This window comes from Chaetodon trifascialis, chromosome 16 (assembly GCF_039877785.1).
Source record: "Chaetodon trifascialis isolate fChaTrf1 chromosome 16, fChaTrf1.hap1, whole genome shotgun sequence".
In the NCBI taxonomy this organism is placed as follows: Eukaryota; Metazoa; Chordata; class Actinopteri; order Chaetodontiformes; family Chaetodontidae; genus Chaetodon; species Chaetodon trifascialis.
This window is the reverse complement of record NC_092071.1, coordinates 1705137-1732764: the sequence shown is the minus strand read 5'-3', so window position 1 is coordinate 1732764 and position 27628 is coordinate 1705137. Positions and strand designations below refer to the sequence as shown.

The 27628-nt window shown below is 46.3% G+C and overlaps 3 protein-coding genes across 4 annotated transcripts; 1 reads left to right on the top strand and 2 right to left on the bottom strand.

Annotated features, from left to right (window-relative positions):
• Positions 1-203: 203 nt before the first annotated feature.
• LOC139344817 (E3 ubiquitin-protein ligase CBL-like) lies at positions 204-14173 on the bottom strand. 2 transcript variants are annotated; one of them, XM_070983202.1, is made up of 15 exons: positions 13645-14173; positions 12145-12392; positions 10609-10755; positions 10272-10428; positions 9617-9738; positions 9363-9500; positions 8951-9038; positions 8591-8722; positions 7412-7621; positions 7184-7300; positions 6791-7080; positions 6379-6546; positions 4764-4870; positions 4335-4520; positions 204-3921 (listed from the first exon to the last, which is right to left on the bottom strand). In XM_070983202.1, the coding sequence occupies exons 1-15, from the start codon at positions 13786-13788 to the stop codon at positions 3587-3589; spliced, it is 2589 nt and encodes an 862-aa protein (XP_070839303.1). In that variant the 5' UTR covers positions 13789-14173; the 3' UTR covers positions 204-3586. The 2 variants fall into 2 exon arrangements, with proteins under 2 accessions (XP_070839303.1, XP_070839304.1); XM_070983203.1 differs by having other exon boundaries at positions 4764-4867.
• Positions 14174-15563: 1390 nt separating this feature from the next.
• alkbh4 (alkB homolog 4, lysine demthylase) lies at positions 15564-18614 on the bottom strand. Its single transcript, XM_070983173.1, has 3 exons — positions 18486-18614; positions 17774-17962; positions 15564-16741 (listed from the first exon to the last, which is right to left on the bottom strand). The coding sequence occupies exons 1-3, from the start codon at positions 18597-18599 to the stop codon at positions 16220-16222; spliced, it is 825 nt and encodes a 274-aa protein (XP_070839274.1). The 5' UTR covers positions 18600-18614; the 3' UTR covers positions 15564-16219.
• A 2238-nt stretch (positions 18615-20852) lies between these two features.
• Positions 20853-27180, top strand: lrwd1 (leucine-rich repeats and WD repeat domain containing 1). Its single transcript, XM_070983391.1, has 15 exons — positions 20853-20932; positions 21151-21385; positions 21899-22018; positions 22159-22305; positions 22404-22496; positions 22591-22941; positions 23224-23341; positions 23456-23562; positions 23694-23904; positions 24084-24156; positions 24421-24564; positions 24728-24831; positions 25336-25497; positions 25622-25731; positions 27034-27180. Exons 1-15 carry the CDS (start codon positions 20853-20855, stop codon positions 27178-27180), a joined length of 2202 nt encoding a protein of 733 aa, XP_070839492.1.
• The last annotated feature ends 448 nt before the right edge of the window (positions 27181-27628 follow it).

Sequence of the window (27628 nt, the reverse complement as noted above, 5' to 3'; positions counted from 1 at the left end):
CGTTTCATTTGGCTGTTCTCTGTTAATGACTCCATCACATGCATGTTTGTAATGGTACATAAAAATATTCATCATGTGAATTCACACATGCACGTAACAACAGCAGAGATGCAAAAACTGCAGCAGGAAGTGGAGAGTTCATGAGTCCAGGATGTGATTGAACATGGATTCTTTACTTCAATAATTCAATACTATTGATGCAAGCATCGATACTCAAAACCAGATTTCATAATGGTCGTATTGATGCATTGGGGATCGATGCGCCCACCCCTCTTATCAAAGTTTACATCAGCTAAAAAATTTGCATTCACTAAATTAAAAAAATGGAGACTAACTTGTTATTGTGAAATAGTTTTAGTTTTAATTAGTAAATAGTACGTCTGAACTGCAAGAAAACTCATACTTTTAAGATAAAGCCTGATTTTTTTTTTCCTTTGGTGAATGCAGCTTACAACTCTTAACAATCATGTTTACAAACTGTCATTACACAGTTTGTCCACCAGGGAGCACTGGTGAGTTTATTTTTCCAGTTTTGTACATATCCTAATCTCAAATCTTTAGCAAATTCATGGGACCTTATGAAATCCAGTATTTATTGAGCTCTAATGATCAGTTTTGACGCTTCCTGCGACACAGTCTGCGACTCAGATGACCTCATGTGGAAAACCGACTCCAAACTCTCAATGCTTCTTATTGAAAGTGAATATCTGAGACTAACTGCCAGAAAAGGGCACCAATTAAAAACAGGAAGTGTGCAGTTTTGCATTTCGTTGACGCAGCAAACGTGGAGGAACTGTTTGGTTTGGTTTGTCTGCTGGTATGTGCAGGCTGTGATGGACAGAAGGCACATTTACATGTTGCTGCAGAGGTTACAAGTGACGGTTGAGCATTTGTTTTGGAAAAGGAGAAGTGGCACTCTTTGTTAAAGAGGAGGCTTGAGACATATTTATCATGTGAAAGTGGAAATGAGACACTTGGTCCTGTCCTGTTTTTGGCGCCGCTCCTAAATGTGTGCATTAATAAGGAACAGTCATCTTAAAGAAGGTGCCGCTTCTCTAACAATGTATTTGTATTCAGCGCTGATGTATTCCTGGACTTGGATCAGACTCCCAGCTTTGATGAGCCAGACATCTTTTCATCTTTGCTCTAAATGAGCCCTTGATCCCGTGGTTGGGTTAATGTACAGGCCCTCACGTCGATATGACATCAAAATGCCACTAACGGGGTGAGATACCATGAAAGTAAGGGAGTGACAGCAGCTCGTTATTGGTCCACTGGAAAAATCTACAAACCTGAGTGAAACCCACCACTATTTAGTTTAAGTTCAGTTTTATGTTAAATTGAGTGTTTTGTTGGAGACATGAAGTCCAGCTGATCGCCGTCCACTTATACTCTTGACATTTCAGTCATTGATTTCATAGAATTATTTATGGGAAGCTTGTTGATGTCAAGAACTCACCAGACAGTCAAAAGACTGAGACACTAAAGAAGTCTGCAGCCATGCTAGCAGCTCTGTGAGGCTGTATTTACACACAGTGGTGCTTTGAGCCAAATGCTAACGTCAGCATGCTAACGTGATCATGCTCGGGCATGTTAGCGTGCTAAAACTGGCTAATTCGCACCGAACACAAAGTACAGCTGAGGCTGATGGGAAAGTGATTTCTTTTGTGGGTATTTAGCCATAAAATCTTGTATACACTGAAATTTTCAAACGACATTACAGCGACGGTATATTTCAGCCATATGAACGACAAAGAAATGCTAAATTTAACTGGGTGTTGGTGGCGATGATCCAAGAAAAAACAGAGGATTAGTAGAATTAGTAGTGTATTGCAGGAGTAATGGAACAAGGAGCCACAGTGAGCTGATGGATGAAGAGCTGCAGAATGTTTTTCTGCCCATTTCAGCTTTCATATCTCATACGTTGCTCAGATGGTTGCGTACCAGCTGGTGAATTAGTATTTTCAACATTCATCCCACAAGAAATTTTACGAACTGCTGAGTGACTGAAATGTTCAAGTTGTATGTGATATGTAGTATGATCGACGCATTACTGAAACCACATTAGACTTCTCCAGAGCTTGACATAGGAGGAGGAGATTGGGCCTCAGGAGGCTCTGAAAAACGACTGATTTTAAAAGATCAAATATAAAGTGGTTGCATATATGAAATACAGGTGAAAAAAGAAAGAATATCCAATTCTTGGAGGAGTGAGTCGAGTTTTGTGTTTGTACACAACACTGCCAACAGTATATCATCATGTCTGTGTGTCCTTTAGCATCTGCTCATTCACTACATTCAAACCTGGCTCATGACAGAGTACCTGAGTCCACACAACAACCTTCAGTTTGTTGCTTTACAGCTCAATGTAAAGCAAGTCTGATCTCTCAGACCCTCCTGAAGCTGCTCTGGGTACAAATGTGACTGGGCTTAAACATGTCATCATGTGGGCTGAAACCTAACAGCACATGTTAACGTCTGTTTGCTTTTTAGCAAGGAACTACAAGAGTACAGGGAAGCTGACCACCTGAATGGTGGCAGGCAATCATGGAATTAAATGACAAAATAAACTTCAGCCATTGTTAGTACTACACACAGCACGGCAACTCATGAGAGTACTTACACATTAAACTTGTTATTTCCTTATAGACCCATCACTGAGCCGGGAGCTGAGAGGAAACATGGAGTCAACTTGTCAAATACCATCAAAACAGAGCGAGCCACAGCGACGCGTACGACATGAAGCCCTGCAATACTGCGACTGAACATTCACATTCATCAGCATGAGCACACACACCACAGAGTTAATCACTAAGTTTCCGACCGAACTCGCGTCGCTACGTATTCGTACGCCACAATTTGCCAAGAAGCCCGTAAAGCACCAAACTTAACAGCTGCCAGCAGCGGGACACCGAGTCAGAAACAAGGGTCTGCAGGGTCCCCCTACTGATCAAAGTCACTGTTGCTTCAACACTTAGCTTAATGAGAGAAAAGGTACTCAGACTGAGGGGCACGAGTGGACCTCAGCAGAGTACAACACGGTCAAAGCTTGGCTACAGAGAGCTCACATTTAAAGGCTTCCTCTCTCCGTGCATGCTGCGTTCAGGTCATATCGGACTTATCTGTTTCCACCGAGCTGCTCCTCTAAACAAACTGGAGTGTGAACTGACCAGCCAATGGATGCATCCATTATTGGGAACCTTGCGCACCCTCTGGGCCGAAAACCTCAATCTTCAAGAGGTGAGTAAACAAGAGGTTTTGAGGCCACTTTTCATTGGTGTAACAGCAGTCCAACAAAACATCGTTTCAAACTAAAACTCCACTTAGAAAAGCAAGTCATACCTTCAGCAGTTTCTTAAAATGACTGTGGATGACATTTCAATGACTGGAACCTGCAGATGATGATAGCTGTCATCTGGCTCGTCTGCATCTTCCGATTTGACGTGAACGCAGCATTGCTCCTCAGAGTTAGACCTTTTAGCAAGTACTTGTGGCCCTGCAGGAAAGTGCTTGGTAAATGCTATCCATGGTAATGGCACAGAGTGGAGACAGAGACAGACAGACAGGATAGGCGTGCCTGGAGTGACTATGTGGCGATGTGTGCCGTGGAGGGGATGGAGACAAACTCGCGCAGGATGTTCTTAGCCGTCTCCAGGTTGTTCTGGGCGATCATCAGGGCTTTCTGGATGTCCTGGATGGAGTAGCCTTGGGACATCAGGCATTCAATCTCCCCGTTTAGGGCCAGGCTTCCTGGACCTGCAGGAGGAGGAGGAGGGGAGGCGGAGGAGGAGGAGGGACCAGGGAGGTCTGGCAATGGAGCAGAAAATTCACGGTTTACAGGCCGAGGCCGCCGGTCGGAGTTGGCTCGCCGTGGGAGAGGTTTAGGGGGACGTTCAGGATCGACACCTGCTGCAAACATACCTGGAAACACAGGTGAGATGACAACAGTCAGTGAAAGTGGGAATACAGAGACGTGACAGTTAATGCCAAATAATTCTTTACATTCTAATTTAATTTAAATTCTTTATACAGTGCACTGTCCCTGGTGAGCCCTTCACGTAGTTCTACTGTAATGTTTGTGATTAACACAGATGGTGGACAGAAGCTCCTTTGGTCTCATCTACGACGTGTTAACTGAAGACACCTTCTGGACTTCTTATCCAGATGAGGTTAGACTGTCCAAAGCTCCAGAAAAAAACAAGTAAGTGGCCATTGAGTGGAGGACTTCACACGTATGTGCTGTGGGCCTGTACAGGTTTTATGCTTGTTTTATCAGCCTGAGAGCAACCATGATTTAAGACAGCTGACACACAACCATCAGTAGAAATACATACTGGCTTCTACTGCACCGTCTATGCTGAGGGTGCTGAAGGCGGCGGAGGGACCGCTCATATCTGATAGGGTTCTTCTGGTGGGGGCGGGAGGGGCGACCGGTCTGGGACAGTCATACTCGTAAATGTCCTCCTCACTGGTCTCCTCCTTCTTGTCCTGGGAAGTGACTGCTGAATGTTGAGGGTAGTCTGAAAAACAAACATCACAGTGGTGACTACCTGTAGTCAAGGTGCAACACCTGAACGATGCTTTGATGTCCACAAATATTAATGTGCTTCTTCAAGAAACCTTCGCAAATTAACGACAGCAATAATACACAATATTGTGAATTTAGTATGTATGTAAGTCTTTGTACCAGGGGAAAACACAGGAAAACATTCCCCTTTACTCCCCCCAGGAAAGTGATAATTAGGTGTCCTGGGTCCTGTTACCTGGGTCAGAGGCCTGAGCCGCCTCAGAGGAACCAGCCTGGGCCTGGATGTTACACATGGACTCGTAGACTTGGGGGTCCTCAGAGTCACTGTCAGCCACGTCGCTGCTGGGACAATCAAAAATTTGGAGTAATGTTTGTCTTTCATTATGTCCAGTTTTAATTGGAAACTGATCATCACATGTCTGAGCATACATACATATAATAACATAATAAAACCCTTTTCTGCATGCAGTGTTCTAAAATACAAAGTAACACTATTTCACATCTTCTGATGATGTAACCTTTTCAATCTGCATGTTTCAGACTATCACTAATGATAGTGGATATTAATGATACCAATGGTACCGCATTAAATGTGCATGAACCCAGTACTACCAGTCGTCTCCCATCATACAGCTCACTGGTTTTTATCATTCATGTTCAGTGTTCCTTTGTGTGGATTCTGGTCCTGTATTCAATGACTCTGCCGTCATTTTATTAAAACAACAAGCTGCGTGACTCTGCTGCCTTCTTGCCAAAACACTCCCTTTGCTTCATCTGCATGAAAGTATTTACTGAAGGAGGTTAAAAACAGCAAATGAGTCAAAGGGAGGTGTTTGTGGGTTTAGGAGTGGGATGTCCACGGAGAAACAGAACTGAGGCTGTGGAGCCCCCTGGTGGACATGAGAACAACTGCTCCAGATACATTCCTGCAACAGTTAGTGCTGACATTAGTGTCCAGTTATCGGTGCTCAGCAAAGAGAAGCTCCCAGTGAACCTGGACCTTTCAGAACATGGAAGGCTTTGTTTGATACTTCTTTGCATTTTCAGTGTCTCTTATAACTTTTGGATATACAGCATGAAAAGGCCTCACTGTAACCACCTACATCATTTTTCATGGTGTTTGACAGGCACATGAAAGGGGAACTCTGACGATTTAACATGTCAAAGGTGAAGAAAGTTGGGAACTGTGTGCTAAGCTAAGCTAAGCTATGTCAGAGTGAATCACCTCACTTGAGTAAACATCTGTTGGGGCTGAAGCCCACAAGTTTGGAGGAAAAATAATGTGTGGGCTTCGTACGAGCTTACATTAGCTGCTGCTGGCATAAAGCACCCGAATCTCTGACCAAGAGAAGTGTTGGAGTTGCACTGTGGGTAATGCAGGCCCAGGTTTTGAGCATGACACTCTTTCAGGAATGCAAAGCTGAATCTGTGGAGCTCTCCTCGAAGTAAGCAGCTGTGGAACAGACAACACTGAAAGAAGCAGCTCTAACACTTTGATTGATTTTCCTTTCATGTTAGCGCTGAATCCAGGACGGTGCTGGGGCTGCCACAGGCTGAATGCTAGCCCAAAATGCCATCACACACTCATCAAAGCACATCACTGTTTTTCCGTTTGCTCCGCTGCACATACTGTGATCCTTCTCTAATCTTGTTTAGTCCTTTGAATAAGTTCCCCGCCTTGTTTGGCTGTGTGTTTATTGCAGATGCTGACAAACCTTCTGGTGAACATTTTGGCCTCTAATCTCAGACTCAGGCCGTCTCAAATACTGATGAGGGCTTGGGAATCTTAATTTATTCCTACGTTCACTGATTTTTTTCCAGTGGGAGTCCCTGCATCGCCACCTGCTTACCTGATGTCATTGTGGTGGTTTGTCTGGGCCGGTGGTGGGGGCACCAAGGAGCCTGTTATGACCCAGGGGGCACCAGAGGCTGGCAGAGAGGTGGGACTCATGTACTCATTCTCCTCACCGTCAGACGATGGCCTCTCCCCGCTCGAACCTGCGGCACCTGGCAGGGATCTGACCAGACACAGAAAACAATGAACATTACGTACTGTGTTTCCTCAAACAAATGCAGGTCGTCAAATAAAAGCCTGGTCTCAAATAAAGACTGTGGCATAGCTGACAAATAAACAAATAAAGGCTGGCTGAGGAAAAACAACGGTGCTTGCTCGCACTAAGCATAACGTTCATTTCCTGGCTTTAATTCAATAGATTCAGCAATACAATCATGTTATGAGAAGCCAGCAGCAGAGCTCCGTACCTTGCAGCCAGGCAGTAGACAGCGTTAGTAGCTGACTGGGGTTTGCTTCCCTCTGCACTGGTTCCATTGCTCTGAGGACTGGAGGACAGGGCTGACAGGGCCTTGGTTACCGGGCGTGGGACCATGTAGTTGGAAGCCCAGGCGGGTTGGTCGGGGGTGGAGGGCAGGGGTCTCCTTTGGAGTCTGGAGTCCTGGCCGACCAGGGAGGGGCGCTCCGGAGGGGGAGGAGGGGGAAGCTCTCTCAGGGCTGGAGGCAGAGGTAGAGGCTTGTCCCTGTGTGTGGCCGCCATCTGGGGGGAATCATCAACCATCGAGGTGGAAGTTAACACCTTGAGGAGGGTACCCGCCTGTTTGTTCAGTCTTGAGCTTTGTTTGAGTGTCACGCACGCTTACCTTCGCTGTGGCTCCCTGAGCCTGTGTGCTGTGGGAGCTGCAGGGTCTCTGCTGCAGGAGGTCCAGTCGGGGGGGCACTGGAGGCAGCTGAGATACCGGAGATGGTGGGCGCTCTACCTGCACACATACACACACTTAATCAGTTAGAGGCATTATACTGCGCAAAGCGATGAGATTTACATTTCTAAATCTGATCAGATGATCGATGTTTGTATGTGGTCCTCTTACTTTGCTACAGGCCAGCCTGCTCATGACAAGGTGCTGGTCCTCCAGGCGATCATCCTCTTCTTCATCATTGCCGGCAGCTTCTGCTCTGCTGGACCCCTGGAAACCGGCAAAGGAAGCCCCGCTGGCCTTCGGGTGGAAGGGGTCCACTACGATTGGCTCTGTGCCTTTAATCTCACAGCGGCAAAATGGACAGCCTTGACCCTCCGACTCCTGACGCACACAAGGAAAGCAACGTTTACAATGTAAGGCTTTGGTCAGATATGAGACACTCTGGCTCTAACTCAATGACAGCTGTGCTCAAAGGGAGATGCAGGGAACGTACAAACTACCAGAGCATCAGCAAGACAGGCTGAAGCAATACATGTGATGATGACAGCAAGTAACAGTGTAGAACATTTAAACCCCTGAAGTAGAAGTAGTAAGATTATTCTGAGTTAATTAATTAGTCAGTGACAATACGGTTTCTGTTCTGACATTTATGACATTACTCTTATGGAACCAATGCTGTAAAAGAGCATTATGCTGACTTTATCATGTGAGCCACCATCAATGTGCCAATTAGGCATAATGTTCATTCCATGTCATACTAATGCACTGACACGCGACTTATATCTTAACTGATTGTCAAAGAAACTTCGTGTACCTGTCTTGTTTCAAAGAAAACACTTATGAGGATAGGGTGGGATTATGCCCTTTGAGGCTTTTATTGTGAAACACAGACAGGAAGTGTGGCGTTTCATTGATTGATGGGAGTTTCACAGCGATGGAAAAAAATGGCACGGAAATAAGACTGAATCACATCAGTGTTTCTGTCGGGGAAGAGAGTGTGCAGACAGTTTGTACAGATGGAATCAGCACTGTGGAAATACGTGATGCTCTATTTAGTCAAGACAACAAATAAACATGGACAAAGTTTGCTTTAACATCAACAGCGAAGCCTCCTACTAAATTTTAATTTGAGGTCTGTAATATAAACCTGTTTCAAATAAAGGCCTGGGTCAAATGAAGGCAGATAAATGAGAGTATTTAAGCATGAGATTTTACAACATACGCTTGATTTAAATAAATGCTGATGGCTGTAAGCAAAACAAAGACGGACTTCCCTTATGGTGGTTAAGATTTCCAGAAACGCAACAAACCAGCGTAATATAACTTTATAGCACAGTGTGGCAGCCTCACCTGCCAGGCGGTCAGACAGGACGTGCACATCAGGTGCCTGCAGGGCTCGATCTTCACGTCCTTGTCGTTCTCTGCACAGATCTTACAGAGCTGGAAAGTGGAGCCCATCTCACAGTACAGCTCGTACTGCTCCTGCAGGAGGACGAGGAGAACACGCTGGTTATATTCAAGACAGGTAGACTTAATTTTTGTGTCTATGCAGCAGTACATTGGTCTGTATATTGCAGCACAGCATGGTGGCACTTCTTTGCCTTAGCTGTGTGTCTGCTACACTTGTGTACTTTGTACTACAAACAGACTTTCTTGAGCGACAGGAATTGGAATGACTGATTGACAGATGAGGCACAAACACGGTCAAACCTGAGTGACTTTGATGTGGTCCTGTGGAGAGGGTTCACACAGCCCTGTTAGGTCTGGGTTCTGTGCACGACCATCTGGGAACAGATAGCTGGAGAAGCACCGCACACGTAAACACACACAAACAAACACTGACGACAGCAGCTTTGAGAGATGTGTATTTAAACTACAGCTCCTCTCATGTCCTCTGGATTTTGGCCTTCAAACATAGCGTATTTCATGTTGCACTACCATATGTTTAGTAATTTACTGGTGAAGTGATGACTGATCGGAACATACTGAGGATGTGAATCAAAAAACAGTTATTCTGGCATCATTACTAACATTTTCTACCCATCCCGAGAGGCAAACTATAACAGGATGTACTCTAAAATGTATAAACTGGTGCATTGACACTGTGTTGTAGCGGACTCACAATCCCTCTCTGTATCCATCAATGAGGGCTTGGAAGAGCGGTTTGTTATGGGGGATGGTCTGCAGGATGTTCCCATCAGCTGTCACGTAGCCGATTGCCCACTGGCCCAGCCGAGTGCAGCTCAGCCTGAAGATGTAGCTGAGAGACGGAGAACAATGTCAGCCAACAGCGTTTATATTCATCCTTAAACTCAACTCAAACAACACTGTGTACGGCTCAGGAAGGTGTTCTGGCTCTTTGTCATTCTGTCTCACCTGCCAGGTTTGTGGATGAACCTGTGCAGTCGAGCCTTGACCTCGTCGTAGGTCAGGAACGCCATGTACCCAGGATGTGTGACTGCCAGGCTGTTCCAGTTCCTCAGAAGAGACGACCACGGCTACGCACCACACAGGTACACACACACACGCACACCAAAACAAAGAAAGGTCAGGACACAGGTATCAGCCAGTGTTTGGCTTTGTTCTGCTGTTCAGATTTTAGGATATCAGACAGGAATTTGCTTTTTTAAGTGCACAGCAGTTACCAAAGTGGTGAGTAGCTTGTTCCTGTGCACAGGGATGCATTTTCCAAAACAAATTAGCTTTACAAAGAAGAAGATGCATTAAAGGAGTTTGTTAGACCTCAGGGACACACACAAGGCGTTTTGGTGGATTTGCAAATAGACGTTTTGTGTGTATCATCAATCAGATCAAATACCAATAATCATTTAAAGCCATCATTGAGCCTCGTCGTCTTCTGCGTCTACACACACATTTCAGCTGGACTCATCGACAAAGTGGCGACCAAACGGAAACACGCAAATGTTTTGTGCCTCCACGCGGCGTGATTCTCGATTCTTCGACTCATTCGTGACTGAAAGTCTCTAAACGACGTGGATCTGTGGACGCGCTCTGCTGTTAGGAGCCTCACCTGGAAGAGCCTGGTGAAGATGTCGAACTCGAACACGGAGATGTAGTCGTTGCAGGTGAGGTCGATGGTGGACTTGAGAGCCATGGCCTCCAAGCCCAGGCTGATGGGGTGAAACTCATGGAGGGCCTGACGAAACGTCCTCCATGGCACAATGGTCCTACAGGGCATGAGAGGAGTTACTGTGACAGGGTTTGAACACAAGCCTGAAGCATTCTGGGAGCAAATTCAGGGGACTGTTGCTCTTGTTGTTCAGGAAGCTGTAAGGCAGAGCCTCAAGCAAGCGAACACCCGAATGAGTCTTCTGACATGTTTAATATTCGATTAAGTAAAGACTCACTTGTCCCCAAATGACCTTCTCCAAAATTCGGCAGCATCAGCTTTGGTGATCCTGAAGTTGTCGCCCTGAAATAAGCCGTTGGGGAAGATGGCCTTTAGCTCTGCGAGCATGTGACTGAAGATCAGAGACAGCTTGGTCAGATTTCGCCTGAGTCAGAGGGGAGCAAGAGGGAGAGCGAAAGACAGTTAGTCAGGGACGTTATCAGATTAAGGCCTAATATTTTAATATCTGTCTGTGCTTTTCTGTCTGTTATATCATCGAAAACTGCATCCCTTTGGATTTTGGACTCCTGGTTAGAAAAAACATTTGAAGTCGTCGCTCTGAAAAACTGGGACACATTTTTCACTATTTTCTGTCATTTTACAAACAAAATTAATGGAAAATGAAAATAATTGCTAATTACCGCCTCACAGCTGTTTGTTATCTGACATTTCCCGATCCTCTGGCTTTACATTTGGAGCTGGTCGATTTAAGACTTCTGTGTTTTCTTCTCTTTCTTAGCCTGAAGATGAATTCACTATGATGGAGTCACAGGAGCGACGGGAGGCAGGAGGAGGGCAGGCGAGTTAAGACCCGTAGCGTCACATGTATTTGACCACAACAGTGTTGTACAGACCCTGAACCACGGCGTGCTTTGGTTTAGTACACAATCTGGCCAACACACACCTCCTCAAAGCCAGTGTTTAAAAATCTAGACTACATGAGTATTATTAACGTGGCGTAAACCCGAGGACTGACCATAAACACACCTTTGAAGGTTCATTTAGCGGGACTGTGCCTACTGAAGCCCTGGTGGCTGACACATTTGCTAACCTTCGCAACGGCTGAAGATGTCGAGTGTCTCAGAGGAAATGTTTGATAAAAATCACAGCGCGTCGGAGGAAGGAACTTTCGCTTACTAAGAGCTTTCCGAGGAACAGGAAGTGGATGTGATTGCGACAGTTTAATCATGCCTTCATCGTTCATTCGAGTGATTCTGCTTCTGATCACATGGCTGGGCTACTTTTGTCAAATGTCATGGGTTGCAGTGATGGGAAGTGTACAGACGGAGAGCGGAGAAACTTGCCGACGTGTAGTGTTTAACAAAGTCGTAAAAAAGATGACAGAAGTATTTTTATGTAAATATACAGTAGCAGCTAGCTGACCTGTTTAAAGCCCGCATGCACTATAATTATCCCAATAGGTCACTGCAGGCTTCATGTGGAGGGAGTATAATAATAGCTGTTCAAAATGAGGCCGCAGCAACAAAAAGGAACTACTTTGATATGATCCTAACTCTGTTTTAATGGAAATAAGACAGCAAACATGGACGGAGGACTCACTTTGAGTTGCTTTACTTACAAGTTTGTAGTTTGGAGAAGGTTTGTTTCTTCTTGGAAACACAACAGACGACACAAAGCTTCTCAGACAGCATTTAGATGAGAATGCCTATGACACCACCACTGCACGGCCGCTGAATGCTAATAGCTCAGAGGTAGCTTCATTCTGCAGCAGTGCTGCCGATCAGGCCCTTTAATACAGTAACGGTAAGCCTACCTGGGCTGGGAGTTCTCCTCATACATCCTCTCCTTGGCCTCCTTGAAAAGGCTCATGGTCTGCTTCGTCTTATTGGTCAGGTTCTCCATGACCACGCGGAAGTACTCGTTCTCCCCGAGGATCTCTATTTTGCCCTCGTATCGGGACAGAATGGTGCGCAAGTGCTGGTAGGTGTCCGGCAGCAGGTCCAGGATGTAGGGGGGGCTGTTCTTCAGCGCTACCTTTGGGTTCTGGCACAAACGCACCACCTGGGCGGGAAACACAAAGGCCCAAAGACGTTATTTAAGGACAGGCCTGTGTTTACAGTGAAGTTAACGAGGCTTCAGTGAGTCCGAGAAGTCAGAGTTCTGCAGACTTCACGTTAGAAACTGAGAGTGTAAAAACTGACTTCAGCTGTTTGACTGAAAGCGATTTTGGGGACATTTTATTTCCAGCTCGGGCTGTAAAAACAGGGAGGATGAGTGTGGATGCACACCAGGCTGTACGACAGGCTGCGTTAACGTCTGCTTCGCTTCACAACACGACACTTATACACAAGAAACATGAATACTTCAGGGACAAAAGGAAAGTGTGTTCAGAATCACATCAAGTAATCAAACTGATGTTCAACACAAAAACTCTTCACTGAAGAATTTCTCTTACTTTCTGATTACAGTACCGATCCAACTGTGAGCCAATATTGGTAAAAATTCAAAAGATTAAGGTTTAAACCTCCAACAGCGACATGAGTCAGTCAGTGAGACATGAAGAGCTCACAGTGGACGAGCACATGAGACAGCTGAGTGGACAAACGTCCGATCCGATGTCTGTCTCCTCTAACTGAAACCCTCCTGGATTCATCTCTCCTGAGCTCGTCTCCACTTTCTTCTCTTCTGTCAGGCTCAGTTAAGGTCTTTCAAAAGATAAACCAGTGCGACAGATGAGAACATCAAACCAAGCCTGCTTCCACACACACACACAACACACAACACACACACACACCTTTTCATCATCGGGACGTCTGTGGGTGCTTGAAGTGTTTTCACGTGTCAGTGGCAAAACGATCAACAGATTAATGTCAGTGGCCAAATTGAACTGTGACTGGTCCTAATGAGATAAGAAACCAGGGACACGGCTGTGCTTTGATTTCAGTCTTCTCACGCGCACAGTGTCCAGCTCCACGAGCCGAGGGTTTAAAACTTTTTCTGTGTGGATCTGAGAGTCAGTCTAATCTTATGAGGTTGTTAAGACTAATGTTTAATCAGTGTCAGAAAACCAGTTTCACAGTAGGTTAAGGCAAAGTGTGTGTGTGTGTGTGTGTGTGTGTGTGTGCGTGTGTGTGTGTGTGTGTGTGTTAAAGGTGTAAAGGTTCAGGTGTGAGAAGGTCGTGTCAAAATAACTCTTGTGCTCATATTGATAATTAGTGTCAGTGAATGATTTTCCCATTTGAATCTAGTGACAAACCCACCTTCACTTATGTGTTTTTATCGATTTAATGCCCCTTAACAACGCTGTCAGTACCTTATCCATGAGTTTCCAGCACTTCTCCACCATTTTCTTATCGACCACCGCAGGTTGGTGAGGCTGGGGGGGCTGCTGGTGGGGCTGAAAGGCGTCCTTCATCAGGCCGATGAGACCGGCGCCCCTCCTCGGATTTCCGGCCATTAATTCGATCGGCGACCGGGGGTTAGCCCCGGGGCTGAGGTTGACAACCAGGGATTACTCCTGACGCGTTTTTCAGCCAAACAGCCGCAGTTTTTGCGCCTTATCTGAGCTCAACACTGGCGCTAATTTGCCATGCAGAGCCTGTTGAGGAGCAGAACAAAAACGCTGTGTGTACACTGCGCGACGCGGCTAGCTAACGAGCTACGTTAGAAAAGCCCAACTCCGTTTCATGGCGTCGCCGAAAACGAGCTCAGGACATCCTCCGTATGTTGTTCTGTCTGCTGTCACACAGCGAGCTTCACCCCCCCGACAAACCGACCCGGCTCGCATTCAAGTCGGAGTGTTAATAAGCCACGGAGGGCGATCAACAAACAGGTTGTGCAGCAGTTCAACCAGCCAACGACGAGCCAGCAGCGACAGGACGCACGGATGTCCGGCTGCGGCCTTCAAAATAAAGGTATGGTCAATAGAAGTACTGTGGAAAACATGCCAAAGTAAGAGTCGAGCAAGTCTGCAGGAGATGCAGACATTCTGATGTTTTACAAAACTGAAAGTACTACTACTATGTCAAGTACAGTGAAGGCAACCATCAGTAAAATCTTATCAAAGTAAAAGTATACATTTGGAGATATCAATAAACAACATCTGCCCAGTGAACCCCACACGGCGTTTCAGCTGAAATTGAAAACAGAAAGGTCTCAGATTTTTGAATTGGTTGCATTTTTTTTTTTTTTTTCATTTATTGCTTTTTCAATATTACTTCCTCGTTCAGGTTTATATAAGATCAAACCTAATTTATCCAGATTGCTGTGCAGCAGTTGCAGTACAGAACAGGAAATAGTGCAAATATAAAATACCAGTTAAGGAGGTGATCACGTTGTTCACCCTGCAAGGAAGTAAATCCTGATAAAAATGTTATCAGTTCATGTTTGACGATGGGTTTATTGTGCAGGCTAAACTGGCAGCTATAAACTGCCAGCAACTTTGAATGGTCCTCCATGACAGACAATGACTCCCTCCAACACACACTCACTGCACTGAGGAGCTCCATCAGTGACAGGATGCTACATCCAAAGTGTGTGAAGGAGCGGTATCGCAGGTCTTTCCTTCCTGCAGCCGTCAGACTGTACAACAGAAACTGCTCCAAGTAATCAGTACAATAATATGTTTACAATCTGTGCAATAACCTGGGCAATAATGCAATAATGTGCAATAATCAGTGCATAACAATCTGTAAATACTATCTACAATTTCTTAGGATGACGTTATTCTTTTATCCCACTCTTGTATGTATACTTGTTTTGAATTTGCATTGCACTTCTAATACTTTATACACTTTATTGATGCTGCTGTATATTGGAATTTCCCCTCGTGGGACTAATAAAGGAATATTGAATTGAATTATCTATGAACAGATGAAAAGCAGCCTGGAGGAAACACTTTCACAAATCCAAAACACCAAAACACACACTGAAAAGCTGCCGGCTGTAAAGTATTTTATCAGTTGTAAACGATCTGAATCATAAACAGGTTTGTTCCTTTAAGGTGTGGACGACAGCATGTGAGCTGCAGCAGGAGGAAGATGATGACCTTCACATCAGCAGCCACTTGTTTCCTGTGACGCCGGTCTGTGCTGCAGCAGCTGAGCAGCTCAGCCTCAGACCAGCTGGAGCCGGCAGGGCCAGGCGTCGACACGCTGGGATGAAACCTGCGGTCACAACTGCAGAGGATGGAAAGCCACATTCTGCATAAAAACACAAGGTGAAGCGAAGCGTGGATGGAAGAAATGTGTTTCTTTTTATTAAAAGACATTGCACGTATTTCTTGGCCCATATGATAAAAAAAAGAGGAACTTTGACGAGCATCCTTGTTTTATATTTTAATATACAGGTTTGTTTCAGCTGACAAATCTGATGATTCATGTTTGTGGCTCTGACAGTTTGGGTTTTATTCCATTTTTTAATCCATTATTTCATGACTATTTAATATTTTTGATATTTTTCTGTGGTATCAACAGCACGTTCATGGCGGTAACAACAATAACTGCATGTGAAAAAGCATCATGTAATTAACACATTTATAAAATTCTATCTGATAGAAAACTGTGTTTGAATTATGATTCATCGTCATGTTTAATCATCAGCTGTTAAGAGAATTCAGAGAGTCTCATATAAATAGGTAAAACAATTCGGAATGACAGCAGGTGAGACAGGAGACCCGTTTCAGTGACAGTGTGCACAAGTTTCAGGCGATTATCCAAACGTTGAACTGGAATAAAGTTTACTGAAAAATGACGATAAAAACATGTGAATCAGCCATACAGCAGCGAAGCGTGGCCTCCTTTCTCTTAGCCAGAATTTAAAAGCTCTAGAACGTCCGAGGAGTCTGGATCTCGGCCTCTTGCAGCACAGCCTTCCTCTGCATCGTTAGCTTATACTGGACTTCCCTGGAAGCTCGAGGCAACGTTCAGCAGCTGAGCTCCCAGCTCGGCCTGCTGGCCTCCAGGTAGAAACTCTGCAGACAGCTCCCTGTAGGTGCTGCAAACCCTGCGCGCCTGAACGTCCTCCCTCTGGATGCCGTGTTTCCATCGGTGCCGCGCCTCGCCGTATAACACGACTAACGATCTGCGGGGGAGACGCACAGCTACGCGGACCTCCTCTGCGAGTCCCATCTTTGGCAGACCCTGTTCCAGGGACATAGTCAGTGTGGTGTTTGATAGCATGTTGATGGTGACCAGGCGCTCCCCCCACAGCCAGGAGTCGTCGAGGTGTGGATCGATGGCGGAGCCTCGCTGAGGATGATAATCCAGATTGCACTGCTCCACCGGCTGAAAGCCTGCCAGGCTCGGCTCTTGCTGCATTCGGAGCACGAGGTTTTGGCTCGGAGCTGGAAGTCCACTGAAGCCGCCCGCACGCACTTTCCTTTTCTTGAAGTTAACTTTTGGGCCGAAGTCCTGCAACAACATGAGAGAAGATGTGTCACTCGTGGGACATTCAAAGAGACTTGTGACTAATTTTCTTTCCACTGTTTATTTGAATAGTCACTCCTTTAGTTTGTTTGGGCTGGTTGGGTGTGTCACCTGGAACAGGTTACACGTTTGGAACTCTTCTGTGTGTTTGTCTAATCAGCCACAATGTCTGCAAACACACGTGGGTGTGCAGGGAGCGCCGCTGACCAAATCTAACACCCCTTCAGAGGCCACAGAGGTTATGTTTTTTTAGAAGAAGAAGAAGAATCAGAGGGATGATCCCCTTCATTCGTCACATATTACATGCACATGCACACACACACACGCCATGCTCGGTGAAATTTGTCCTCCACCTTTGACCCATCCTGGTAAGTCCTTCCTCCGCGGCAGACCAGGAGCGGTGGGCTGCCATCCGACCGGCGCCTGGGGACCCAGTTTTCTTCGTCGTCACCATTGGTCAGGTGGTGATCTTCATGTGTGTTTTTTAGAGGGGAGGATCCCTCAGGTGAACACGGGGAGAACATGCAAACTCCAGAGAAAGGCCCCTTTTTTCCTCAAGCAGCATGCACCGAAGGCATGGTGGAGGACACGCCCCCGGTGCCCACAGCGGGAATCGAACCGGGGACTTTCTAGCTGAGGTGACAGTGTTACCACCTGCGCCATCATTTTCTAACAGTATTTCCCAAAAAGTGCAGTTTCTGGATGAAGAAGACAGTTCTTGACACTGACATTTGTTGACCACAGCACACTCTGAAGATCGGACGAGGTGAATTAAGGCAGAGTTTAGAAAATCTTGCTCAGCGAGTTTTGCTGGAGTCAAATTTGTTTTGCACTCAGCTGGTGACTCGTCAGCTTGGCGCAAAACTAATCTACAGGTATGATGGGCACGACTGTCAAAGCCAGGAGAACAGGTTTGTAACACTGTGTTGAATAAACAAGCTACTTCTGACTTTTGCCGTCTAGAAATCGGTTAACAAATACAAAGTGAGGCAAACAAAACAACGTGTTTCACCTAACCTGTTTCCTTCGACCAGACTGGGACTCGTTCCACACATCCTGGTCCATGGTGGTTATCAGGTTTTCCTCCTCCTCCTCTGATATGAAGTTCTCCCACAGGAAGACACCAGGAAATGGGAAGGATGCAGCTGCAGCATCTTTGCTAACGGCAAGCCTTGTCTCAGGATTGTACAGGAAATAATGCACAGTCTTCATAGACAAAGACAAAACAATGTTGGGTGAACATGGCATTCATGACACTGTCATTTCTGATTCTGACGAACCAATAATGCATTTTTAAGAACTCTGAGAGGCTCACGACATTAATCACTTCTGGTCCAGGAAGTGCAAACAGTTAAGCGGAGACAGGACTGGTACATTACAGTAACATGTTATGTGCTCCTCCTGCACACACACACGCACACGCGGGCACTATCACCAGGCTGCACTGTTGTCCTTTAGGAACAACAATGATGTCGTCATAACGAGAAAAGCTTAACTTAACGAGAACTCAGTCATTATATCGTAATAACGACAGCATACTATCTAAAAGTGTCTTGTTTCACCAGACACTGCTATTGCAGACTTTAACGTTAACAGTAATAACTTGACAGAGATGGGAATGTCCTGTGAGGGCACCCGTAGCTACTTGTAACAGCGCTAGCAGCAGTTCCGCCCGTTCCCTGCTGATTAAAAGAAACGTAAAAGCCGGTTTTCAGTCACATATGTTCACCTTTGGTTCTTTCGCCTCCAACTGTCCTTTTCCTTTAACCTCTTCACAGATGAGACACCGCCGAATGCCTTTACAAGCACATGAAGCCGCACCGTCACTCCTGTCAGGAGCCATTAGCCTGCATCTTCTTCTACTGTTGGAAGTGTCGAAGCTGTTAAAGTAGACCAACAGCGCCACCTACCGAAGCGTTTGGTTTAATTCACCACACGGCATGAATAATATGTAGGTTTTAGACGATTGTTCAACCGTTTTTATACCAGTAAACAAGCGTTTCATTTGTATAAACATATACAAAAATAATCCAAGCAGCAGTAGCCTATAAAACATACATGAGAAAACTCAATATGTGGGAAAGAAAAGATAAAATGAACAAACAAATATATAAAATATAACAACACGAGGACGAACAATGTTTTTTAAAAAACGACAAATGACAGGGAGATAAAAGACTGGGGCTTACAAGACAGACACCATTATCTGTTTAAAAAATGTCAATTCCTTCGTAAAGGTTTTAAATCATTTTCAAAGGCCGAAAACGTTGCGGTAAGTATTGAACACCTACATTCTGGTATATATTTATTATCTGCATGAATTTTCAGATTTTATAACCCAACGATAAAAGTCAGAAAATGTGTTTTTGGTGGCCCAACATTTTGAAGGTATCCGCAGGAGTCAAGACCTGGCGTTGCATTTTGCCTGGCAGGCAAAACTCAGGGTAAAATCGTGCCCTCAAAAGTTGATGTAAACCACGCCCACCGGAAATACACACCTTTACCCGGGAAATCTGGGTTTGTTCGTCTGTGCTCAGTTTGCTGAAGCTTCGGTAAGTAACTTTATCAATTATTAACTTTATTAACAAACTAATCATTCCTAATGTTTGCTTACGAAAAACACGCGACTGGGATGAGCAATAAAACCGAGAAAAAGAGGATTATTGTCTAAAATCTCAACTTCGTAGCATAGAGATACAAAGAAATGGCAGTCGGTTCCTCCAACGTGGCTAAAGTTAAGTTAACCTCTGTTGTTGCTTCTTATTGTAATTTTCCTCAACAGACATGTCGCGTTGAAGCTTAAAGACGGGTAGTTTCAGGATAATACTGAATATCTGAAAAGGTAGTGTTGTTAGAGGTATAAAACCAACCGCAGTGGCTGAAGCTTGTGTTTTATTGTCTCACATAAACGAGTATTGTTTGCTGGTTAAACAATGAAGCAAAGATTCAATGCAAAGTACCACACAAACAGCACAAAGGGAAACTTTTTATCTAAGCCATCATGTGTATTTAAGAAAAGCGGACTGACATTTTGAAGCAGAGATCAACAACGGCTGCATTTTACCGGCTTTCATTGTTAAAACACAGTGTAGTCATGCCTGGACAAGGACCTCTCTGCAGGTCACAGGGGTCTGAGGGAGGACGTGAAGGCCAGATGATGTGAAAAAGTGATTTTTAATCACATATTTGTGATTAGGTGGCTCATAAGCACTCACATAGTATTTCAAATTGCCGTGAGGTCGAGCTCAAGTATATCTGTCGTGTAAATAACCTACAAACTGCCACCAACGATGTGTAGATTCCACATCTTACCTGAGCAGAACACCTGAACACCACACATGAAAACAAATGAGCAAAGAGACCACCAATACAAAGTTAACTGAAACCACTGAAACACAGAGACCAGGCTGAACATCAACCTGTGTGAAAACAAGTATTGTAATACTGCCCACTGCTGTGTACTTAATGTGTATTAACACGTAATGTAAAATACATTAAAGTGAGCACGTTTGGAACATAGTAAGTTTGTGCTGTTGAACTCTTGAACTCACCTCAAATGTCTGTGTGGGCTTAACATTTGTTGTGTTGAGGCATTTTAATCTTCATTCAACGACTGCAAAGCTGATTTTTTTTAATTAATATTTGTTTGTATACACTGGCCTTTTGCTGCTGTGTTGGTGCATTTATTTGCACACTACTGCCACCAGCTGCCTGTTGGTGGAAATGCGCGAAACTGCTGACAACACTGAGTATCACCTCACCTGTATGTTGTGTTCTTGGACATTTCTCAGGTGATGTGTCTCAGGTGTGTGCTGATAGAGCATGAGATACACATGAGAGCATTACTTCAGAGGGCTGCTGTTTGTCAAATACTTTACTTGGTACATTTTATTTCTGCTACAATGAAAGAGCAACTCATGAGACACCGACTGAAGTTCTCACCTTGCTGATTGTCGTAGAGGTGTCGAGCAGCACTCAGGGTGTGGTCAGACACACCCATCAGTGATGGATGCAGAGGTGTGGTTAGAGCTGGAACAGACTTGACTCTTCAATGCTGTCGCCTCTCTGGTATCTTTAACCTTTCTACAGGTCATCAATGGAGAAAATAACAGAGAAGCTTTTACTGGAGAAGGGCTCTCCAAAAACCAGCAAACTGGAGCAAATCAAGACGCTGAAGTAAGTTTTATTCCACTTTTGTTGCTGCTTCAGATTCAGAATAAGCAGATATTTACACAAATGAATCAACTCAAACAATAAATATATTGACTTTGTGCTGTTTCAGTTGATCATATGTCATAAAGGATCAGCACGTTAGTGCAGTAAATTATTCCTGAGCTGGAGAGAAGAGTTGTTGCAGAGGTCACTAAATGAACTATGTGATCTTTCTGCTTCAGTCTGTCTAAACTGGGACTGACACCCCAGGACTTGCCGGTCTGGCTGCTGTCCCGGCTCCAGTCCCTGGAGCGGTGGGACCTGTCTGGGAACCGACTGCACGAGCTGCCCAAGAACCTGGAGCTGCCTGCGCTTCGGTGCCTGGACCTCAGCGACAACCAGATGGAGGATGTTACCACGCTGGAGTCTCTGAGCGGCCTGGAGGAGCTCAAGATGGAGGACAACCTTTATATCACTGTGAGGACACGCTGATGGCTTTGGTTTTGCTTATAGTTCAGCTCTGGGGGGTTCTTTGTGGTACAGTCCTCATGTGCTCGCTCGTTCACTGTGAATAATGTGTAAGACGCAGTCAGTGGTTTGTACTTTGGCCCCACAGCAGGACGTCCCTGTGTTCGGTCCCACCAGCCGGCCTTTATCTGCATGTTCTCGCTGCGTCTGTGAGCATCCTCCCACAGCTAAAAGACATGCAGATTAAGTTAAGTGGACTCTATTGACTGTGAATGGTCGCCTGGCCACCTTCCTCCAGACGTGTAGTGTAATTGGCTTGTAAGAAATGGACAAACCCATGCTTAAACATTCGTGTGTTTGCAGCTAAAATCAGGCTGAATTCTCAGTATTTTTGACATGACCACATGTGCCGATTGCTGGAAACTTTCACAGGACAGCAGTGTGTGTTTTTCGGGATTCCTTCAAAATAAAATGACACCTTTTGGTCTTAGACGTGATTGTTGTGTTGCTTTTCTTGCTCAGGTGAGTGATAATCACAAGTTGATGGTGCTGCTGCCCAACCTGAGGCTTTACAACGGGAGAGACGTCACTACGACCGCCAACCACCTGCGCTACGTCTACAGCGAGAACCTGAGGAGCAGGGTATGGACCTAAGTCCTGTCTTAGGCTGAGACAGATGTTTGCAGCGACTCTTTGGTGTCTGAAAGTGAAATATTTCGCTGCAAATGCTGCAGCACACCATCACGTTACTGCACAGGCTGTCGCTGCTTTACTTATTTTAGGTCATCGCAGTTTGGGAGAAGAGCTTCCGTCTCCCGGATCCCGTCACAGCAGAGAAACTGTCCACTTTGGAGACAGACTTTGTCAACACTGCCCGTCAGCTGGTTAAATTTGGACCCAGCTCGGTCAGTGACTTCACTAAATGGAAGGTAAGTTCAGGCCGTCTGAGACCTTCTGGCCTCTTTTGTGCGTCGTCCTCTGTCCCGCCATTTTCAGTGACTGTCTCTTTGTCTTCTTTGGTTCTCAGGTGGAGATCATAGCCAGGGACTATTTGCGCTCTCTGACAGAACCGAAGGACGAACCGGAGATCAAAGAGTCTGCTGACGCCAGCGAGAACAGTGTAAGACTTTAGAGGACGAGCTGCTGCGTGTTGTCCGTGCGGTCAGACCTGGCTCGGGGGACACTGTGATCACAAACTGTTTTCTTTCTCTCAGGACGCGTCCAGGTCTCCCAAGAGGAAACAGACCTCATCAGTGATGGACGCCATAAGTCTGACGCCTCGCAAGAAGCTGCGTGCAGACCTCCCAGCTGAAGACAGCCCCCGTAAACTCAGCCTCCGCCTCAAACCTCAGACCCCAACCCAGACCAGCACCGTCAGGATGAGCCCCCGCAAGACGGTCCAGCCACCCTCCACCCCCACCAGAGGACAGACAAGGGCAGAGACACCCAGCAGAGGCTCTAAAGTGCGACAGGATGCAGCTCAGATTAGACAGAAGGAAGTCGTCTGCAAAGAGGTGCTGCAGAGAGACGCTGAGACGCCGACAAAGAGCTGCAGCGGGACACAGGTGACGTGAACACAGCTGATGAATGCACACCTGTGTGTTGTTGTTCAGACCTAAAGAACTAATGCAGCTGCTGATTAGCACAGTTTAGCATGCTGATGTGCTAAGCTGAGAAACATTACACCTGCTAGCGTTCAGCAGGTTAGCAATTAGCTCAAAGCAGCGCTGCGTCTAACTCCAGCCTCACAGAGCTGCTGGTGTCGCTGTTTGCAGCAGAATGTCCTGTCATTCACGTCCCTTCATCCCCTCTACGTCTTCCTCTCTGTCCACGCTTCCTTCCTCCAGCAGCCGGTGCGTCTGAAGCCTCTCCACGTCCTCCAGTGTCACAGTAAACAGGACAGCTCAGAGGACTTCTCCACCCAGCTGTGGGCCTGCGCTTTCCAGCCGCTGCCGGATTCCAGCGGTACCAGTCCACACAAGAAAAACACCTTCCTCACATTCATCTGAGGCCTTTTGAATGAAAGCTTTTAAATTCGTAAATAACTGTGTTCATCAGAGTCTCTTCCTGCATGAACAGGTGCTGCTGGAGGAAGCCGCCTGGTTGCTACCTGTGGTGGAGACTCTGTGTGTGTGATTGACTGTGAAGCTGGGATGGTGATGAAGAAGTACAAAGTTCCCGGAGAGGTTTGCTCCATTTATTCTCCCATAACAGAGTTCTAAAGGCCATCAGCACGCTTCATGGATTTTACTGTGATCGTCAGTATTGATTTAGTAGCATCATTAGCGTGAGATGTTAACGTCGCTCCTCACCGCAGGAGTTCTTCTCCCTGGCCTGGTCCACCGTGCTGATGTCCCGGGGAGAAAAGGCCTCGGCTCAGCACTGCAGCATCCTGGCAGCTGGTGGGAAGAGAGGGCTGGTCAAACTGATCCACCCCAGAAACAACGTAGCCTACGGGGAGTTCAGAGCGAGCCGCAAGGCGCTGTCTGTCCTCCGCTTCAACCACCAGCAGGGAAACTTCCTCTTCAGTGAGTCCTGTTCCCTCTCACACATAAAGAACAGCATTATGAGCTCTGAGAGTCTGACAGGTTAAAAGACGAGTGGCTGCTGCATAGTAACCGTGTCCTCCATGACGAGGATTTTAGACTGTTGTTTTTGAGGACATTGTCTTCAGTGGCGTCTCACCTGTTCGCCTCTTCTCTCGCAGCGGGATCGTACGATAATAAGATTGTGATGTGGGACATCGGAGGAGTCGACAGCCAGTACAACTTCAAAGTTGTGTGAGTGCTTCTGCTTTCATACGTCGCCGAGATTGAGAATTTAAACATGCCTCAGTCAGTTTCAGTGTTTATCATCGGCAGTTTTCACTCACCAAGGACCAACAGAAGCCTTTTCAGAGCTTGTCATCACTCATCTGCACGTCTTCGTTGTCCATCGTGTCACACACAGTCACCGGTAGTTGATGCTCAGCGTCCTCTGCTCTCTGCTTTGCAGAGCTTCAGGCTGTCATGTTGAGACTGTCTCTGCCCTCTTTGTCCCTGCAGGCAGCTGCTGGTGTTGGAGATCAGCGCCACCCCTCTGCACATCTGCTTCCCCCCCACTTCTGCGAAATCCCACCTTCTGACTGCCTGTGAGGACGGCCTGCACTGCTTCAACACGCAGCTCGGCACCACCAGCTCCACCAAGAGGTACAGTAGAGGCATCCAGCGTGCGTGTGTCAGCTTTAGCTTTAGCTTTTAGTGCAGATATTTTTGCAGAAGTCTGCTCGATCTTCGCCTTTTTCAAGAGGTTTGTTCAGACTGATGGACGCTTCTTTCTCAGCAGCTTAACGTGTTGTCTTAACGTGTGCAGGTCAAAGGACATGGAGATAACTTTCCCCATTTACAAGAAGGAAGACAAAGACCACGACTACCACACCATCGATGGCCTGAGTTTTCTCACGGACGACGTTGTGGGTAAGTGAAGCTCTCACAGTTTATTTACAAAAACACACACCAGTCACACCAGCTGAAATTAGCCGTGGTCTGTTGCTCGGTCCAGACTGAACCTCAGGATGAATCTCTGACTTTAGAGACCCCCCGATGCTCAGAGGAACACTGTAATGATCACATGACACCTTGTTGTCAGTAGTCCAGTCAAAACTGCTGAGCTGTAGTTCTGTAGTTTGTTTTGCCCTCAGCTGTGTTTCATGTGGTGAAGGATTGAGAGGAGCAGTCAGTGGCTTTATGTACTTTAGAAGGCCACTCGATGGCGCTATACACAGGTTTAATTTTAGTCCCTGTCTAGTGAAGCTAAAAGTCCCAAAGCAGCAGCCGTCTGTCTGTTCATGATCTCCTTGTGTTAAAGAGGGTTTAAGCTCCCACGTTGAAGCTCTAAGATGTGCAGCTCTCCCTTCTTTCTGTGCACGTCCTCAGTTTTCTTCTTTTCCTTCTTCTTTCACACTTCTGTTGCTCCTCCAGCCTCCAAGAACTACATGCATGGCTCCATCTACTTGTGGAGCTGGAGCAGAACCAAAGCTCAGCGGCCCGATAAGAGGAGCAGGGCGGTGTGCGCTGTGCTGCTGGCCGAGCTGCAGTGGACCCACACTGAGATTCCCTACCTGGCTCTGAACACCTGTCCTGGTAAGTCCAAGTCATCCAACCAGAAGCGGCAGAATGAAGCTTCACTGCGCTGAGATCAGTTCGCTGCTCCTCAGGGTCTGTTCAGCCCGTCTGTGCTCAGGCTGACGTTCGTTCCTGTGTTTAGGTCGAGCCTACATCGTGTGTGGTGATGACAAAGGCAGACTGTGGACGTACCACATCACCAACCTGCACAAGACCAGTTTGCAGGGCGGGAAACCCATCCAGCCCACTGAGGTACCACCTGTTCCACACGTCCTGTTACTCCACTGCTCTGCCTCACGAAACGCTGTCGTTACTTTGCATGTTTTTTCTCTTTGTTATTGTTGACTTACACCCAACAAACAAACCACTGAGAACGTGATGACATGTCAGCCAGGCCGTAAACAAACCTCCAGCTCGGCCACAGCTATGTGGAAGAGAAAACATCAGCGAGCAGTGAAGTTACAGCTGGAACTCTCCCGTCCAAACATCTGTCTCAGCTCACAGATCAGATTTCCGGATCAAACGCTGAACAGTTTTCTGTGCAGTAACAGACGAGTGCTGACATTTTTAACTGTTTTCAGCCGTCTGCCTGCTCGCGTTTGCTGTCCAGTCAGACTTTGTTCATGTGATGTTTCCTCACCGTCCAACTTTAGGAATTAACACGACAAAGTCAAAGAAAGAAGAATTAAAAAAAGTACATTTACGCACGAATGGTGATGTTAAAGGCACAACAGGATTTGTATTTGTCAGGAACATGTAACAGCTGAGACATTTTGTTAGCATGTTAGCATGCTGTCGTTTCCATTCACAGCACATCATCACACACTGACAGCGGGATCAGATGCAAGCAGGAAGTAAGAAAAATACCCGTTTTTATTGAGCAAAAACATAATTTTGTTGAGTAAAAACAACTCGAGCAGCAAGTTGGTTGATAATTCAGCAGCACATCAAAGGTCACGCACACACGTGCGCGCGCACACACACACACACACACACACACACACACACACACACACACCATATGATGATCACACCAACCATTCATTGAAGCAGGCAGTGACATTAAAAGCAGCAAAGAAGAAGGCCATCGAGGCAGCGGCTCTCTTCCTGCAGGCAGAGCTAAAAGAGACAGTTAACTCTGAACAACAAACAAACCAAAGGAAACTTATTCTGAAAACCCGCCAGCTGCACGGCAGACTCACTCAACTGCTCCATGAGATTCACAGCTTACACAACATGCCTGCACCTCGTGAAGGTGGTCCATCAGCACACGATGCTACATGATGATAAGACCCTGTTTGTTTAATGAGGTCACAAAACGACCACACATTCAGTCACACCAGCCGCCGGCATGGACACACAAACCCTAAACTCCTGGAGAGACGAAGCACAGAGCCGCACCTGCCAACAGGTGCCCCTAATCGCCCAATGACCGTCCCTGCGATGAATGCAGCTCCAGCCTGACCACCTGACCCGCGATGTGGCGACATTTAGATGCTCTCCTGTGAAACTTCGCTTGCTGCTCGGCCGCTGACGTGTGCTTTGTTTTGGCAGGTGTTGGAGTGGCCGACCCCGGTGAGGAAGGGCCTCGGTAAGGTGGAGGGCCCCTCCATCAACAGTGTGACAATGGACCCCGAGCTCCACTACCTGGTGGCCCTCAGCGACAAAAACATGGTGATAGTGTGGAAGAGAGAGGAGTGAAGGGAGTCAGGCAGGTGTCAGACTGACTGAGTTACCAGCTGTTGGTATTTGTGAGGTAAGAGATCAGATGAGGTCCTGAAAGATGACCTCATTTCAAATGTGAGAGTAAACCTCCACACAGGTGGTTTCTCATTGGCTCTGTGTCAGCCAATAGAGACACAGCAGACGTCCCGCCTGCGTTGTTTTTGTTTGGTGATGGTCAGAGTGAGAGCCGGCGAGTCAGACTGAAGCAGCGATCAGAGTATTCTTTATTTCTCAGACACACGGACAGACACGACGCTGCTGTGTCGATCTGGTTTTATTTGAGTCGTAGTTCAGATTCACGTCACGGTGCTGATGTGCTCACTTCTGTTCTTCCACATGAAATTCACCTCTGCTCAGCTGTAGTAAAAAGCTGCTGATGGACGTTCATTAGGAGTCCGAATCACAACTTCAATGTCTGAAAATG